Here is a 16,400-nt window from a genome sequence, read left to right on the forward strand (position 1 = left end):
GTGTGCCATTTACTTTGCATGCAATCATATCAGAAAGTCAATTCAATATGAAATTTAATAAAGAGCGGATTTCTTTGAATTAGCAATACCGGACATCCCTTAAAGCTGTCAAAGACAATAAGAACTGGAATAACAATACCATAATAAAATGGAAATTGGAGAACTTAAACAAGTTACTTCAAACAATGCTGAAAGTTGAACGCCAAACAATCCATATCTAGCATTTATTGAGTTCCTTTTTTTGTCACGTTCTCATACTTATCGAAGATCTCACGTCGAGGTTTTTTTGTGGCCGGTCAGAATTTAAGTCGCGCGGTCTTTTGAGTTTCTTGAGCATGGAGGCAGAAGATTTATACTGGATTTTTGGCTGGTTATTCACTGCCGTGGCGATTTCTGGAAATACCCTCGTCATCTATCTGATTTTAGCGAAACGACATCTTCGCAAGAAACCGAACTGGTTTATTTTGTCGCTAGCAACCGCCGATTTATTTGTAGGGTTTACGTACATTCCTCCGTTTTACGCGTGTAGAGAATGGTTTTCTTGCAGTGAACACGTTTGGTTTGTGAGGAAAACGATTCAATGGTTATTTCTTTACGCGTCTGTATGCAACCTTTTTATATTAACTTTAGATCGTTACATTGCTGTCACATCACCACTAAAACATAAGAGATGCTTGACACTAGGTCGAATCGCCATATTGGCATTGACCGCCTGGTTTATACCGGTAATATTCCGAGTATGCATCTACACCCCAATTTATCTCAAAAACAAGGAGATTGCCTCGAAATATCTTGTTCCTCTGTTTATGGTGATGTTTGAGTTTGTTTTATGCATCGCTCTTCCCTTCTTTACGTTTCGCATGGTTCACATTGTGAGGAATTTGCGAAAGAGCAGAGGAAACTCAGAAAACCTTGAACATTCATCCATTATGGAATTGAGATCTTCTACGATTCGAATTCACGTTAGCGAAGAAAGACGCAGAAATTACAACATCAACGTTGTGGTTTGCGTTGTCATTCTTTTCATTATTTGTTACTCTGTAAATCTTTACACCTCTGTTTGTTCCGTTTTTAATTTGTGCTCGATATCTCAAGAGTTATGGTATATTCGGCATTTGTTGTTGGTCGCAAATTCTGCCCTAAATCCTGTTGCTTACGCTTTACTCAAGAGAGATATGAAGAGGGCGATTTTAGCACTGGGACGCTCCAAGTCAAATAATCAAGTCAGGCCGGTATCTGTGGTAAACTGATTTGAAGTGTGAAAAAGAAAAGATGATTCATCACAGCAAACAGAGGCAAAATTGTGTTACACTGCATAGCTGTTCTGAGTTGCACCGCGTGTCCTCGAGGAAGAACAATACATTCTCGCGTGTTTCACCCGCGCGCGGTGTCGTTTACGTATGCCATCTACAGTGTGTTACGCATTCTCGTCCCCAAAGCCGCTCGTTTTCATCTTGAAAAGCTACTTTGTCTTATAAGTTATGAGACAGAAGTCCACATTGTGAGAAATATTTTATCATTTATTAAATCTGAAGCTTCTTTTTATTTATGATTAAGGATTCAGTTGAACAGTCATCAATAAACAAGATATCGCACCAAACCTAATATCAATTGCGAGAAAGTTGAGGCAATTTCTGTACCAGACCCCTAACGACACGAAACCTGACTGAAGTTACCTTCGTATATTTCTCTCCCTCTCTTTCCTCCTTTTTTATTCAACTTATATTTTCCAATCCTTTTTTCCTTTCAATAAGATTTTATCAAGCAACCTGCAGAGAAGCCACATCATCATTGGTGCGTCGTGAATATTGCGACTCCTTCAATGCGAAGCCTCGTCATGAGAGAGTGGCCCACTTTATATTCTAAGAATCAAAAACCGAGATTTTCTCTTCTTTTCGAGAAAGCTCTTCTCTTAATCTGTTATTTTAAAGGATTACGAGTTGCTTAAAAAAAAAAACACACAACAACAAAAACAGACAAACAAGCAAACAAAAAAATGGCGCTGTTTTAACCTTAATCATAGGTTCATGTTTCTTCTTTCGCCCTGATACCAGGTTACATATTTCTATACTTTTAATCCAAAATAATCACCTCATGTGCTAATCAGATTTTTAAAATCAAAACTTTCTCTCCTTGTTGTAGGTTTTTAATAGGGAAACAAGACAATAATTTCAAAATAATTGAAAAAAAAAAAAAAAAAAAAAAAAAACAGAAGAATTTTCGACCCCTATTGTTTCATCAAAAACTTGCAAAAGCTCTACGAGAGTTTGTCGTCTCCTTTGCCTGCTATTCCTAATGGACTTCATTCCCAAAACATGAAACACTGTATAAATAACTATACAATTTTCTGTTTCATGACACACATCGACCGACACTCATCACAAAAACGTGACGGAAGGTTGAATTAATTCGAACCTAATTTAAGCATAACGTGATATATTTTAAAGGTTATAATTTGAGACACTCTTCAAAATGTTCTCGCTTTGTGAAATTAGTTACCGTTGTGAGCTCCGTTCAGCGTCTCTCGCGAAAGTGTCTGTCTCCATCCCTGCATTACCGAGTGTAGTAAACTCGGTAATACAAAGTCTTTGACCTGAACAGTGAATATGAATTATCAAACTTGAGAAGATACACGCCGCGGCCTGGATATAAGTGACTTCCAATAATCACTTCCTCGTTACAAGGCCTCCGTACGACAGGCAGTACTTCGTCTACTCTTGGTTTGGGGGGACTGGACTCGTTTTCAGCCGATTTATCCTCTTCTCCGAATTCCTCGTCGTCAGATTCGTTCACCGCGACGGTGATGTTCTTTGTTTGCGGTTGCGACCATTCAAAGCTGACTCCAAAGCCTAAATCGTAGAATTCAGTGGCAAATTCCCAAAATACACATGTTCCTAAGAATGAAGGGTAACAAACAGTATTTTTGAGCCGATAAGTGTTAAAATAGTGGAGTTTTCGACGTAGTAAACTGGATAAAACTGCAAGATGCAGGTCCACTTATTTACACCTCCTCGTACTTTGTACTTTGTACTTCAAAGTACTGAAGTACTTAGCTCAGCTGACAGACTATCTTTGAACCCAAATCAAAATTTTTGACATGAGTCGATCGAGTTTCACTTAAACTCGTTGTAACTTGCCAATACTAGTAAATAGCCAAATTTTGTATCTTAAAATTCAACTTTAAACAACAGAGGTCAGGTCAAGGCTCTGGGGAAAGAACCATAGAGTTTGTGTAAAAAAGTAAGAGTTTGTGTGGCTCATTCCTTAGAGCCTCATTTTGACGTCTCTTGTTTGATACTCAATTTTAACACATTGAAATTAGGCTGATGTAGGACAGTTGTCCTGCACTTACCCCCTTCATGTGTAGGTACACGAACTGTCATCGTCTCCCCACGTCCAACAACTAACACAGAAGTAGGATCAGACTTGAGATGTTGAATGAACTCTTGGACTTTTGGACGCGTCCATAATGAAGGGGGTGCTATCCTTGGGGTGCCATTCACTGCCATTGTCTTGGGCTTGATGACAAAGAGCATACATCATGATTCACATTAAAATAAAAATGTTTATCAATAATTGGGCTAATAACATTTTGACCTGTATCTTTCTGTCTAGTTTACTCTTCAGATGCAATGGGACAGTCAAGTTACCAGTGTTGTCATAAGAGCACAAAAAAGAAGTGGCAAAATCCCATCGCAATTTGTTGAGCATGATGTGAATTGGAGTACATCTACTCTCCCTCTCTGAGTTGTAAGTCCATTGCAATTTACAGTACGGAAAATTTGCATACTGATGTTTGGGTGTTAAAGGTTAAAACTGCAACTCAGCTGATCTACCTGTTGATCTGGTGTCTGTTGTTGTTGATATTGCTGCTGCTTATTCAACATTTGTTGTTGCTGTTGTTGTAAGAGTTGTTCCTCTTGCTGCTGCCTCAGAATAATTTCTTGTTTTCTCCTGAATGTGATGGAAGTAAATTAACTTTTACCCAGTAGGTATTTCTGTATATTGGACACATACTAGATACTTCTTGCATATCAACTTGAAATGCACCCATACTGACACAATTCATGTACTCCATACTAATGCAACTACTTCACTGCATTAAAATGCTAGTATCAACTATACTGGATGTTAAGTTTTGCCCTGGGATAAGTTTTGTTGGTCAGATTTTCCAATAAAGAGCACTCTCATCAATAGAAGAGAGAACAACACCACCACAAGTGTGGAACAAAGTCCAATAAATCCTCTAAAAATGATTCAAACCTAAGCCAGTTCCAATTTCACACTAGGAAGCTCTACCAACCAAGCTCAAGAAAACTGGCAGCTGGCCTACATGTAGTTCAAATTAGAAAGTAACAACATTTCAAGCAAATAATCATCTCATCTTTAAACACAGTTTGCCATGATAGCAACTTGCTATAATCACCTCATGCAAGGTGATTTTAGCAAGATATGATGTAATCCTCAACCAATAATAGCATGCCCATCTTCCAAAAATCACCACAGCGATTGAACTAATGAAATTTACATGTATTATAACTCTCAGCTAGTAAGTGTTCTATGATTGGTTAATTTAGCAGGCCATATTTCACTGTATGCCTGCTACATTAAAAATGTTGTTTAAACTGAAATCTTTCCCCTCTATTTGAACCCAGAGATATGATAAATATCTTACTAACCTACATGTACTTCTCTAAGTTAGTATTGTAAGTTACAGAACCACCTCTTTTCAGCTGAGATTTTTGACCTACACATTCTGAGTGGACCTTGCACTCAGATAACAAGAGGTATGTAAAATTCACACACCAAATAGAACTATAAAATAATTCAAATAGTGTGTGTGCTCTGATTGGCCATAAAACCATTTTACATGAGCGTATGTAAACAAAGTTTTTGTTCCTCTTTCATTAGTTATTTTATAAAAGAAATGTAAAATGGTTTCTGTGTTTACATAGCCTGATGTAAACACTTGGGAGGTTGGGAGAACACTCAATAACCTGGAAATTACTCCACTTTGCAGTTTCCTACGATTATCTCTTGTTCTCCCAACCTCCCGCGTCTTTACATCAGGCTATGTAAACATGGAAACCATTTTACATTTCTTCAACATTAACCCCTGTGTACCTTTCCTCCTCTTCTTCTTCAGCTTTTCTCCTCATTTCCTCTTCCAACAGTCTCTGCCTCTCTCTCTCAGCAGCTTCCTCTGCTTCCCTTCGCAGTCTTTCCTCTTCTTCTTTTCTCATTCTTTCGTTTTCTTCTTTTTCTTTTTGCTGTGCTTCCATCCAAGGAGCTAACTCAGGTGAACATGTCCCTAGTAATGTACAGAACTTCTTCATGGCTTCCCTAGGCTCCATGTTACCAAGGCTCTCCCATGCTCTCCTGATGAAGAGAAAATAATGAACGTAAGAAAAATTAGTCATGCTAATTTAGCATCAAAACCAGTGACAAGGGTTGAAATTGAAGCCATAAACAGAAGGCATAGAAGAAAGACAGTAAATTCCATTAACACCTCAATTCCCACAACTGAAATATCCTCATATGTATCATTCTACAGAATGTGATAAGAATAAACAAACTTATCGGCCTCAGCAGTTATCGACCAAGGAGGAGGTGCTAGTGCCAAAAAACAAATTGTCTACCGAATCAAAGCTTAGACATTCCATATCTTAAATTCTTGAATCTGCCGCTGAAGAGGGTATGTTATTGATTCAAGAACAAATGGTGGCTTAACCCTTTAATTCTTAAGATCTAATTGGTAATCCTTCCCCCCAGCTGCTACACACATCCTTGTAAATTGGTTATGAGAACTTGGTGTTAGATGAAGACAACAGCTTCTACCTGATAAGTTTGAATATTCTCATTAGCTGTTTGCTGGATAATGTAAGGATATTATAGGGAGAAGTTTCATGTTGATCACTTCTGGGAGTTAAAGGGTTAAAAGGTATATGGAAATAAGAGACTGATGTAAACTTCAATGCTTCACTATAATAGCCAAATTTTATTTCTTCGTTTATCCTTTATCTATTCATTCATTCAGTTATTTATTTGGTTATTCATTTAACATCTTTACCTCCTGTCGTTGCCAATAACATCAAAATATCCTACATCTGGGTACTTTTCAGGGTCAAAAGCTCCACTTGAAACTTGTTTCCAGTATGCAGTCAGTTGAACTTTATCATCATAAGTAAGCTTTATTATTTGCTTTTCTGCAGAGTGAGAAATAAATTAAATGCACCAATGGAAATGCACCTACAAGTTGCACTAAACTAATCTTGAACACTCAATTTAGTCTTGGATTCACAGTGACACAGTCATACAAACAATTTGATTGGCTCTAACTCATGATCTGTTGGAGGACAGACGAATAAATGCTGTTCCCATTAACCCTTTACACCCTAACATCAGTATACACATTCTCCCTACTCTTCTCTACACATTCCCTTTAGTACTGACAAGGAGAATTTGTGGAACAATCAAAGCTTCCTTAGGTGGTAATCATTTCCTTTATTTTTGTGATCTTAATGAATGATTTAGCCATATTACTGTAAGGAGAAATTAGATGCTGGTCACTCTCAGGATTTAAAGGGTTAACAACATTTTTGTCTTTATCATATATATCAAATTAATTCTATGTTGCCATGAGTCTGTACAGTAATACAGTTGAACTTGTATTGAGCGGTCACCCATGGAGAATGGCAGGGTGATCCCTTAATACAGGTTAACAGCTTATGCAGGTTCCACAGAATAGGGGTAAATTATAAAAGAAAATAAAAAATATTGCATAACACCATAATTGACCATTACATGTACAAAAGTTCCTTTAAAAATACCACTAAGATTGATTTTGGAAGATAAAAAATACATTTAATTTAACTTGAAAGATAATTCTCAGTTTAATTAGAATGGTTCGGCTTGAAGTGATCCTTCAATGCAGGTGGAGGACAATACAAACAGGCCTTTGGGACTCATTAAAGAGTAACTGACACTGTTAAGTGGAGGTGAAAATTACAGTAACAAGGGGTAACAATTTCAGGACTTTGAAAACCAACTGCTTGAAATAGGGTGACCACTTAATATAGTGTTGCTTAATACAGGTCTGACTATAGATCACAAAAGATGTAAAAACCTGGTAAGAACATCAGTGACACATTCGCCGGTAACTTATGTGCCCCTTTTTTGTTCTTACCACATTTCGATGTCATGTGTGATCAATTACTAAACAGACAAACTGCAACATGGAATCTATTTGTGTTCTATTTGTGGGAAATGACGAAACCAGCTGTGATGAATGCTGGGGAGAACAATCACAAAAAGATCTCCCTCTGATATGCAAAACAGTGACAAAATACAATACTCCAAGTCCTTAAAGGCTCTAAGGAATTTTCCCAGAGCTCTCTCAGAGGCAACAAAATCCTGAAAAAATTTCGCCAAATTTAGATGATTTCAAATTACAAGAAGCAAAAACTTAGAATTAAATGAAAAAAAAATCTATGCAGCCCTCCAAGGTTGATTACCTTTGTCTGGTAAGTGAAGGGACACGAATAAAGTAATTTCAAATTAAAAGATGTACAAGCTAGCTTCCGCAAACTTAAAAGAATTTAGATAAATGGCACTTTAATGGAACAAAAACTAGCAATTGTGTAAATAAACTACTTTATCAAGGTAATTATCGCGAAAAAAAAGCAGAATGGGTTATAAGAAAATCAGAGCTACCTAAACAAATACAAAATGTATAAGAATTTACAGATATGCAGAGATGAACTGCGCAACTGGCATACCTTTGTGATAATACTGTAGGCAAAGTTTGTAGTATTCCGGTAAGGAAAATCCATAATTATACGGTAGTTCTTTTTCTCCTGTTTCTGAAGCTCCTTCGGTCTCCCCAGAAGCGTTTTGGTCGTCAGTAATGGTTAAATCATGAGAACTTTCCACAATATCGCTATTACCCTCGCCTTCCGCCATGTTGCCACGAGTACGAACCAATAACATGGAAGCACGCATGCTCGGATTTTTGTCAAACCGGAAGTCAAGTAGCAACAGGAAACGAATAAAACATCAGCTTTTTGATAACAGTTAGTAATAGTTTCCTCATTTTGGCGATGGCCTGCTTTTCTTTTGCAGTGGAAGCCGCTATTCATACAGTTTTAAATGTTTCTGAGAATATGCTCCTCTTTTCTAACAGAATCTATCAGGAAAAAAGTTAAATCAAAGCTTTACCCTGTCAGATTGAGAGGCATTTCTGCTAATCACTGGCTTTGCTAAATGCGTCTTTAAAATGACATCTCAAGCGAAAACAACTTGCTAATATAAAAAGTGGTAAAATCACGGAAAGGGGATGGAAAGTGGGAAAATTTACCCGGTGTCTACACTGTCTTTACATGTCATGAGTTTTCATGAATATTGTAACTAAATCAATTCCAAAATAGTTTGGTTGCTAAAATCAAAGCATTTTTCATGTGCCATACGACTTTTGACCTCCGCTTTTCAGATGTTATTACGGAATAAAATAATACCTTATCACAATTTTTTGAGTAAAGGAAATGACTGATGCGGTACAACTCATGGTCAAAGACCGCTACAAGAGCGAACAGGTTGCACAACTGATCGCGTGATCATATGTATTGTGTAGAGTCACGCAAGGAAACCAAAAAGGTGAAAGATTACATTACAAAATCTGTTGCTGTTGTATTTCTCAGAAATATAACAGCAACCACAGCTGTCACGATGGAGGCGTGGGGCTTTATTCTTCAGCTCTCTTTTCTAGCCCTTAGTATGAAGGGAATTAATGCCGAGAAACCTGCTTGCAACAGCGAGATATTCTGCCGCGGCGATCTTCTTCACACCGTTCAAATGGCTCGTATTTTTAACGACTCCAAGACGTTTGTTGATATGAGACTCCAGAGTGACGAAGCGGACGTTTTGCAGGCATTCAAGGCTCTTGGACCATCGGCTAACATATCGAAAGAACAAGTGATCAAGTTTGTGAATGAAAATTTTCATCTCGTAGGACATGATTTGCAACAGTGGACTCCACTCGACTGGCGAGAAAATCCCGCTTTTATTGATCACATAAAGGACAAGAACTTGAAGACCTTTGCATCGAAGCTCAATGAGTTATGGAAGAAGCTGGGAAGAAAGATAACTGACGAAGCGCGAATGAACCCCGCGCGATCTTCTTTGATTTTAGTGGCAAATCCATTTGTTGTTCCTGGTGGTAGATTTCGAGAATATTATTACTGGGACTCGTACTGGGTTGTAAATGGTTTACTCGTTTGCGGCATGAAAGACACTGTCAAAGGAATGATTGACAACTTCATTCAGCTGGTTAACACCTTCGGGTTTGTTCCAAATGGGGGTCGCATTTACTACACAAATCGAAGCCAGCCTCCATTTCTAATCCCAATTGTGGGCCTTTACCTCAACAAAACTGGCGATGTAGACTATGTGAAGTCCATTTTGAATGCCCTGGAGAAAGAATACACATTTTGGAGGAAAAATCGCACTGTTGAAGTTGAATTGTCTTCTGGAAAATATAAGCTGTCCATCTACGCTGCAAACATGAATACCCCAAGACCGGAGTCTTATTATGAAGATATTCACACTGCTCAAGAAGTACCTGAAGACGCCAGATCAACTCTGTTCCAAGACATAGCATCCGCTGCCGAGAGTGGCTGGGATTTCTCGACCCGATGGTTTAACCATACTGATTACAAGAGGGGGTCCCTCAGTAGTACCCGGACAAGGCAGATCATACCCACAGATTTGAACAGTATTCTCTATGCTTGCGAGAATCTTCTAGAAAAGTTCTTTCGTATGACCGGAAACACTGCTAAAGCAGATGAGTATAAAAGCTTCTCAGAGGCCCGTGCAGCTGCTATAGAAGCTGTATTATGGGACGAAAAGGGACTATGGCTTGACTACGATCGGCAATTGAAGAAAAGAAGGGGTGATTTTTATGCGTCAAGCGTGGTTCCACTCTGGGCTGGGGTTATTCGGGGCAACATTACAAGAGAGATGATAGTTCTGAGGACGCTCAAGAGACTTAGAGTCCTCGATTACCCTGGGGGTCTCCCCACCTCGTTGTTCTCATCAGGTCAGCAATGGGATTTTCCAAATGCATGGCCACCCTTGCAACATATGCTTATTGCAGGTCTTGCAGAATCAAACGGCGAAGGGATGAAACAGGAAGCCTTGAATTTCGCTCAGAAGTGGATCACTACCAACTACAAGGCGTGGCGTGCTACCAGTCATATGTTTGAGAAATTCAACGTGAGCGTTCAAGGTGCCCCAGGGGGTGGGGGTGAGTATGATATTCAAGTCGGGTTTGGTTGGACCAATGGAGTCATTCTAGACCTGCTACAACGATACCCAGACGAGTTGGTCAGCGGACAAGCGCACACAGCACTTGTTAGAAATCCACCACCAAAAGCCAGCGGATATCTGGTAGCGGCAACCAACACCTTTCTTATTTGCAGTATTGTTTTGATAGTATTTGGAATCTAGTCTCGTACCCACACGGTTACACAGTAGGATCTGGGTATGATACGAGATTATTTAGAAACTAAGGTGCCTCTGTCACACGTCAATTTTTCCTGACATGACAGATGTCACGCAGGAGTCATAATATAGGCTTCGTAGACAATTAGACTTTCAAACCTCATTTAACATACTCGTTCCATATCAAACGATTATGTCAATTACAACGGTATTTAGCATTTTTGTTACATTGTGGTTTAGAAGTGTAAACTTATTAGGGTCAGGTTTCAATAATAAAGGGGAGGGTAGGGTAGGGGATAGTCGCTGGGATGGAGGAAACCCTCGAGTGACCGAGTCGGGATTGGTTTATTTCTAAATTTGATAGATTGAGAACTTCTGTGCCTGTTTTATGGACCAATCAAATTATGATGTAGAGCAATACTAAAAGCTATCGGATTTCTTTCGATACAGTTGAAAAAAGCTCTACCTATCTTTCTCTTTTAACTTCGGGTTGACGAAAGTACCCTGGATTATGTAGAGGGTGCGAGAGATTCCAGAAAAATAATTCAAATGAGAAGTTTGCTCTTAATTTACATGCGTAAACATTCATGTTACAGAGTAAACTGACCATGATTTCTAGAAATTAATCACTAGGAAAAATTTAGGGCTAAAAACATTTTATGAATGTACAGCATATGGAACTGCTTGACACTTTACTCTTTAACTTTGACCTTCGAATCGGATTAAGTAAAAAGTCAAGATGAAATCGTCATCACTGTTTTTTTTGTTTGTTTATTTGTTTGTTTTATTCACAGTAGGCTTCTCCCTTTTTGTAATCCATCTTGTTCTTGTTCTTTTTCCTTTTGAAGTGTCTTGTGTCGACTAAGCGGACCTTGTTTATGTGACTAAATCTCCTTCCATGTTACGGTGTCTGGATTGTGTGACGTTTCCACAGTAGCAGAGCGCTACGTCTGGAAAAATCTCTCCACTGCTTCAGCTGCGGGATAAAACACTAGTTCATTGAAATGCACACCATCCAGAGTCCCTTTTGGGTAGGAGCTTGAAACGGGGTAAACATCGAGGACTAAGAAACCAGCCTTGCACATCGCCCAATTCGCGTAAGCATTGAATAGTTGTATTCTCTAAACAAGATAAAAATAAAGTGTAAGAATCATCTCAACTCAAATAGAGGTAACTTTTACCAGACTATTTATTTATTTATCTCCTAATTTATTTAGTCTTGAAGAGAATTTTAGTGGCTACGCCTTTTTTGACTTGATGGTTTGAAAAAATAATTATAGTTATTACTAACACTAATACAATTAAAATTTATATTATCAATATTTAAATATTTTCTTTTAAACTAATCACTATTGCCATGTGTGCATTAGCCTGTTCTAGGCGTTCAGCTGATAAAACGAAGCGAAACGGCGAACGGCGCGATACCAGCGGAGGAGTGAAAAAAAGACGGAGTTTTGGTCAGGTCTGGTACCCGACCCAAACCTCTCTCGTCCACAACATTAGCGCTGTTTACTATCGCGCTTCGTTTTATTAACTGAACGCCTGGAACATGCTTATGTGCAAAAGGGTGTGTCCGCTATCAATAAAACTACCTGATCGGAGTGAAAACGTCGAAAACAACCACTGTACAGCTCTCGTTGGTCATGAATGCCAGTAGTGCTCTTCCATATAACAGTTCCCCTGTAGTAACGTTTCAACACGCTAATAAATCCATTAATTACTTTTTGATAATTGTAAAAACTCGCGCTCTTCAATAGGTGCACACCCGCATTCAGAATAAGGGCACTGTCTTGGTCCATGTCAGAGCGCGTGACTACGTTTTGTAGCTCGTAAAGGATCCTGGGAATGTTGATAGGCTTCCTGCCAAACATCAAGTTCATTTCTTCTTTAGCGCTCTGTGTTAATACATACACCCATAACATCGTATGATAGCAGGCTCGGAAGACTTGCCAGCAAAGCGGTCGTTTTAGAAGAGACTCGTAAAAGTAGCGATTGAGAGAATCGCCATAGACCCACAATATTCCTCGGCCTTGTTGGTGTCCAGATCTTCCGAGGCTTGCAGTGAAGCCTGAGGACGTGATCGTGAAAATAACGATTTTTAAAATATAACAAAATTTGTTGGGCTTAAAGATGGCGACTTATTTTACTGCACAGTCGAACTTCTCCAAAACAGACGCCAAAGTAGTAGAGGGAAATTTCCGTAATGGAGAGCTGCCCGAATTACCTACGTTACCACGGTGTTTTGCAAAAAACAAAAAAGCAAGTATGCGCATCTGAATGTATTGATATGAAGTACTTAAACGTGGTCTTACTGAAAAAGGAAACGTTGTACAACGCAACTCCCTGATGTGCTTTTCTTCCAACGTCTTTTTCATATTGGAACGCTTTTCTCGAATAACATCTTGAATGTTATAACCTTTTGGATTAATATCAGTATCTAGGCAACTACTCACCTACCCCTCCCCTAACCCAACATTAACCTTAACTTGTTATCAATAGAGTGTTGTTGGGTTAGGAGAAGGGTAGGTGGGCAGTTGCCCAGAAACTGATATTGATCCAATCTTTTCTTACTTTTTCTCGTTTACAGGGTCTACATTTTTTCCCGTTTTCACCAATTATCAGAGGATGGAAGACCTAGGAAACGAGTTTGTATGATGCTAAAACTGTTAACAAAAGAATCGTCAGAACACCTGCCTGTTTGATATGGCCTCCACTGTTCACCGATCCATGACCCATATCCGTCAACTAAAAGATTACATTTCTCTTTGCAGGCTGTTTGGCTTACTTTTTTAAATGCATTGATCTCTGACAAAAAAAAGTAGCGAGACGATTTGTGTATGAGGTGTTCTATCTCACAGAAATGTTCACTCTTTAATTTTTGACTCTAACACAGAATGTGAACGGGAGATTATACTGACACAAACTGCGTTTTTCATCGGGCAAACATTATGTATCCGCAGATAATTGTTTTGCAAACCTATTCTGTTCCTGAAAAAAAAGATACCCCACTGAATTAAAACTTTTAGCCTGAAGGAACACAATTTTGTCTATGTTTGCATTTGCGTTACCAAAACATCTGTAGAAAATTTTTTTATCATAATTCGTATTTTGCGCCAGAAATAAAGAGGCGTCTTGACGAGAGGGTTGCTCGTAAGGGTACCCCTTACACTATATATTTATTGGAGATCATGCTGCCATATCTTGAATCAAAGTATCAAACTGAAATTCGAATATCTTTTTGCAATCCCTTTTAAATCATCCTCATGGTTACACAATCAATACGTTATCTCACCCTTGGCTATGATCGTTGAAGGTGAGGGAACAGTGAAAGTAATTTGTTCGCCTCCTAGTCGCCCCTGCAAGAAATCATGCGTTCTGTTACCCAGGCTCCCATGTGGCTGGAATGAACCGTGTCGACAGCCTAGGGAGAGAGACATACACTGAGGTTTGGAATTGTGTTTGTCAGATTGTGCACTATTAATTTTTTGTAAAACTCAGTTTCGGGAACAATCAACTTTGGATCACGGAGTCCACCATAATCCCTGAATCAATTCAATGGGAACATATTTTTGACAGGGTTGGCGATCTATCTACCTTGAGCATGAAATTAGATATTAGCGCGAGGATGACTTGTTAGTGACTCTGCTCATTACAGATTCATTTTCAAATGTTAAGCACCCACCATCCTACAAGTATTTATGAATTTAGACTACTTTGTATCAGTGTATCATAGATCTAACGAGGATTCGAACATGGGTTATAATTTTAGTGCGCCAATACCTTTTATTTTGGATATCGTTGTGTTTCTTATTACCTCTCATAAACCAATCCACTGGTGGATCTTTGAATCCCTTGCATAGCGAATAATCCAATGTTATCTCCGCCCTGTACAGCCCAGGCTCTTCTGGCAAAAACATAGCCTCGTATGCTCCGTTGTTTTTGTCGTACACCGTAGCTGCCATGTTGGAAGGTCCCCGAATGTCAACTCGCCAAGAATCCCCACCGATCGTTTTATTTTCGTTTTTCACTGAAACTGACTGAATGTAAATCTTGCTAAAGAATCCTGCAGGTTTAATATCCAATTGTTTGACATAACTTTTGCTAGCTCTTGTTTGAAGCTTTTTGTCCAGCGGTTTTGCATCCCAAGACACCTGTGTTAAGCAATGACCAATCAAATTTTTCCATTCGTACCTGTGCATGCGCATTTGGCACCAGGCAAACTTGAAATCGATCACATTTTTTCTGTAGTTTAGCCTTTCATTTTTGAAGTGTTTTTCAGCGTCGAAGCATGTTATAAAACTTAAGAAGATGAGTATAAACAGTGTTGTCATCATGCAAGATAGGCAATGCCGAGTCAAGAATCATTTCCAAGATCCTTGTCGCGTGCGTTTACACCAAAACGGGAGCCATCGATTTCAGAAAGCCGAAATATCTCAGGTCTTTATCTCTAATGCAGTCCTCAGAAACAACTTCAGAGATATCTACAAAACAAAGGGTACAATTTTTTCACATTCCGTTCTCTTGTTGCAATACATTTCAAATATCAATTTTGAGCCTCCTCGATTAAAAACTGACCAGCTCTTCTCAAAGAGAACATGGGGCTTTTCAACTCATTTTTTTTTCAAATATGGTTTAATTCTAAATAGCTCTCAGTATTTTATCATTTGAATTCCAATTTTTTTCCCGTGGACATATGTTCTATTCTCCAAATTAAGAAATTCTCATGGCTGAGCAAAGAAAGGATAGGAAGAAAACACCTAAATTTATTTGCAAACCCTCAAAAGTTGCAGGTGATCAACTGGAAACTGTTAACGAAAAGTAATGACATATAAAATAAATTACAAATTCTTCAGAGTTACATGGGGAATAATGCATGACATAGTGTTTTGAGGGTTCACAAATCGATCTTAGTTTGGGCGGGGAAAATAAGATACTGACGAACTAACAAACTTGTTTGCTTGCTTGAACTCACAGTCTCCTTAAACCTTTTACCATTTGATTGATTTTTCAATATCAACTGAGGTAAATTTCGCATATCTTATTTCTAACGGTAATTCGAACACTTTAATGCAGAATTTATCGTCATAACACCAACAAGAAATAAATAGCGGCGGGTGTTTATTCAACAATGTACCTTCCATCTTGGAAACACAAATATGTTAGTTTTTTCTTTGCAAATATGTAGTGCAATATCATAAACAACCTATTGATATTGCTATCCGTATAAAAACTCTTATCACAATTGAAGCGAGTTTTATTCAAAATATTTGCCGTGCTCTTCACGGTAGACGTAAAAATCGCTGAGATTATAACGAACATTGAAATCATTATCACAGAACCCCATCAGGGGCTTGATTCAGTTCATGCTAAATTAGTGGATACTTACAACTATTCAACAATGGTCCAAGAGATCTGAACTGTGGTGTGGTTGATGTTTGTTGTACATAGACTTGTTTAGGACAAAATCGTTGTTAAAAAGAGGTTATCCATCCTATCTTATTTATTATTTCTCATGAATAGCACACGCGAACAATACATCACATGCAAATTCGTGACACGGAACAGGTCAAACTTCAACCCATTCCTCACAGGTAACAATAGTTTTCTTCTTCACTGATTTCCGCGCCGTTTTGATAGGGACTGGTATTTACTCTCTCTTTACTCTTTTGGCAAAAACAACTCTCTTGAATCTCAGTGTTGCATCGTTCACTTCGTCACCTGAGTCAGGAGTTGTATTCTATTTTTCAAAAAATGTATGATTCTCTTGAGGAAGGGTGCAATTTCCCACAATTTTTCCGCGCAGAAAACTCGTAAAAAATAGAATGAAGACTGTCAAAATGTCTAAAAAAGGTAATAACTAGACTATAACGCAGAGCACATTGCATGTATTCGGAAAAAAATCT

At 38.5% G+C, this 16,400-nt stretch overlaps 4 protein-coding genes across 4 annotated transcripts; 2 read left to right on the forward strand and 2 right to left on the reverse strand.

Annotated features, from left to right (window-relative positions):
• Window positions 1-215: 215 nt before the first annotated feature.
• Window positions 216-1,600, forward strand: LOC113669296 (histamine H2 receptor-like). Its single transcript, XM_027185298.2, has one exon. The coding sequence runs from the start codon at window positions 336-338 to the stop codon at window positions 1,248-1,250; it is 915 nt and encodes a 304-aa protein (XP_027041099.2). The 5' UTR covers window positions 216-335; the 3' UTR covers window positions 1,251-1,600.
• LOC113669295 (Golgi resident protein GCP60) lies at window positions 1,500-7,981 on the reverse strand. Its single transcript, XM_027185297.2, has 6 exons — window positions 7,779-7,981; window positions 6,071-6,206; window positions 5,125-5,379; window positions 3,837-3,954; window positions 3,353-3,518; window positions 1,500-2,894 (listed from the first exon to the last, which is right to left on the reverse strand). Exons 1-6 carry the CDS (start codon window positions 7,960-7,962, stop codon window positions 2,554-2,556), a joined length of 1,200 nt encoding a protein of 399 aa, XP_027041098.2. The 5' UTR covers window positions 7,963-7,981; the 3' UTR covers window positions 1,500-2,553.
• A 516-nt stretch (window positions 7,982-8,497) lies between these two features.
• LOC113669321 (trehalase) lies at window positions 8,498-11,480 on the forward strand. Its single transcript, XM_027185341.2, has 2 exons — window positions 8,498-10,443; window positions 11,346-11,480. Exons 1-2 carry the CDS (start codon window positions 8,617-8,619, stop codon window positions 11,379-11,381), a joined length of 1,863 nt encoding a protein of 620 aa, XP_027041142.2. The 5' UTR covers window positions 8,498-8,616; the 3' UTR covers window positions 11,382-11,480.
• On the reverse strand, window positions 11,153-16,053 carry LOC113669322 (uncharacterized). The gene is made up of 6 exons (XM_027185342.2): window positions 15,884-16,053; window positions 14,312-14,978; window positions 13,790-13,918; window positions 13,192-13,302; window positions 12,090-12,565; window positions 11,153-11,618 (listed from the first exon to the last, which is right to left on the reverse strand). The coding sequence occupies exons 2-6, from the start codon at window positions 14,829-14,831 to the stop codon at window positions 11,442-11,444; spliced, it is 1,413 nt and encodes a 470-aa protein (XP_027041143.2). The 5' UTR covers window positions 14,832-14,978; window positions 15,884-16,053; the 3' UTR covers window positions 11,153-11,441.
• Window positions 16,054-16,400: the final 347 nt, after the last annotated feature.

This window comes from Pocillopora damicornis, chromosome 7, assembly GCF_964200805.1.
Source record: "Pocillopora damicornis chromosome 7, jaPocDami1.2, whole genome shotgun sequence".
Taxonomy (NCBI): Eukaryota; Metazoa; Cnidaria; class Anthozoa; order Scleractinia; family Pocilloporidae; genus Pocillopora; species Pocillopora damicornis.

Bases quoted from the DNA above. Each gene is read 5' to 3' on its own strand.
- LOC113669321 (XM_027185341.2), top strand. From the start codon at position 8,617: ATGTATTGTGTAGAGTCACGCAAGGAAACCAAAAAGGTGAAAGATTAC. The intron at 10,444-11,345 runs GTAGCGGCAACC...TTCCTTTTGAAG, and splicing joins CAAAAGCCAGCGGATATCTG to TGTCTTGTGTCGACTAAGCG.
- LOC113669322 (XM_027185342.2), bottom strand. From the start codon at position 14,831: ATGATGACAACACTGTTTATACTCATCTTCTTAAGTTTTATAACATGC. The intron at 12,566-13,191 runs GCAGGTGTTCTG...TCACGTCCTCAG, and splicing joins GTGGAGGCCATATCAAACAG to GCTTCACTGCAAGCCTCGGA. The intron at 11,619-12,089 runs GTAGTTTTATTG...TATCTTGTTTAG, and splicing joins GACGTTTTCACTCCGATCAG to AGAATACAACTATTCAATGC.
- LOC113669295 (XM_027185297.2), bottom strand. From the start codon at position 7,962: ATGGCGGAAGGCGAGGGTAATAGCGATATTGTGGAAAGTTCTCATGAT. The intron at 5,380-6,070 runs GTAAAGATGTTA...TCTCTTCATCAG, and splicing joins GTTATTGGCAACGACAGGAG to GAGAGCATGGGAGAGCCTTG. The intron at 2,895-3,352 runs GTAAGTGCAGGA...CTTCATTCTTAG, and splicing joins TGTACCTACACATGAAGGGG to GAACATGTGTATTTTGGGAA.
- LOC113669296 (XM_027185298.2), top strand. From the start codon at position 336: ATGGAGGCAGAAGATTTATACTGGATTTTTGGCTGGTTATTCACTGCC.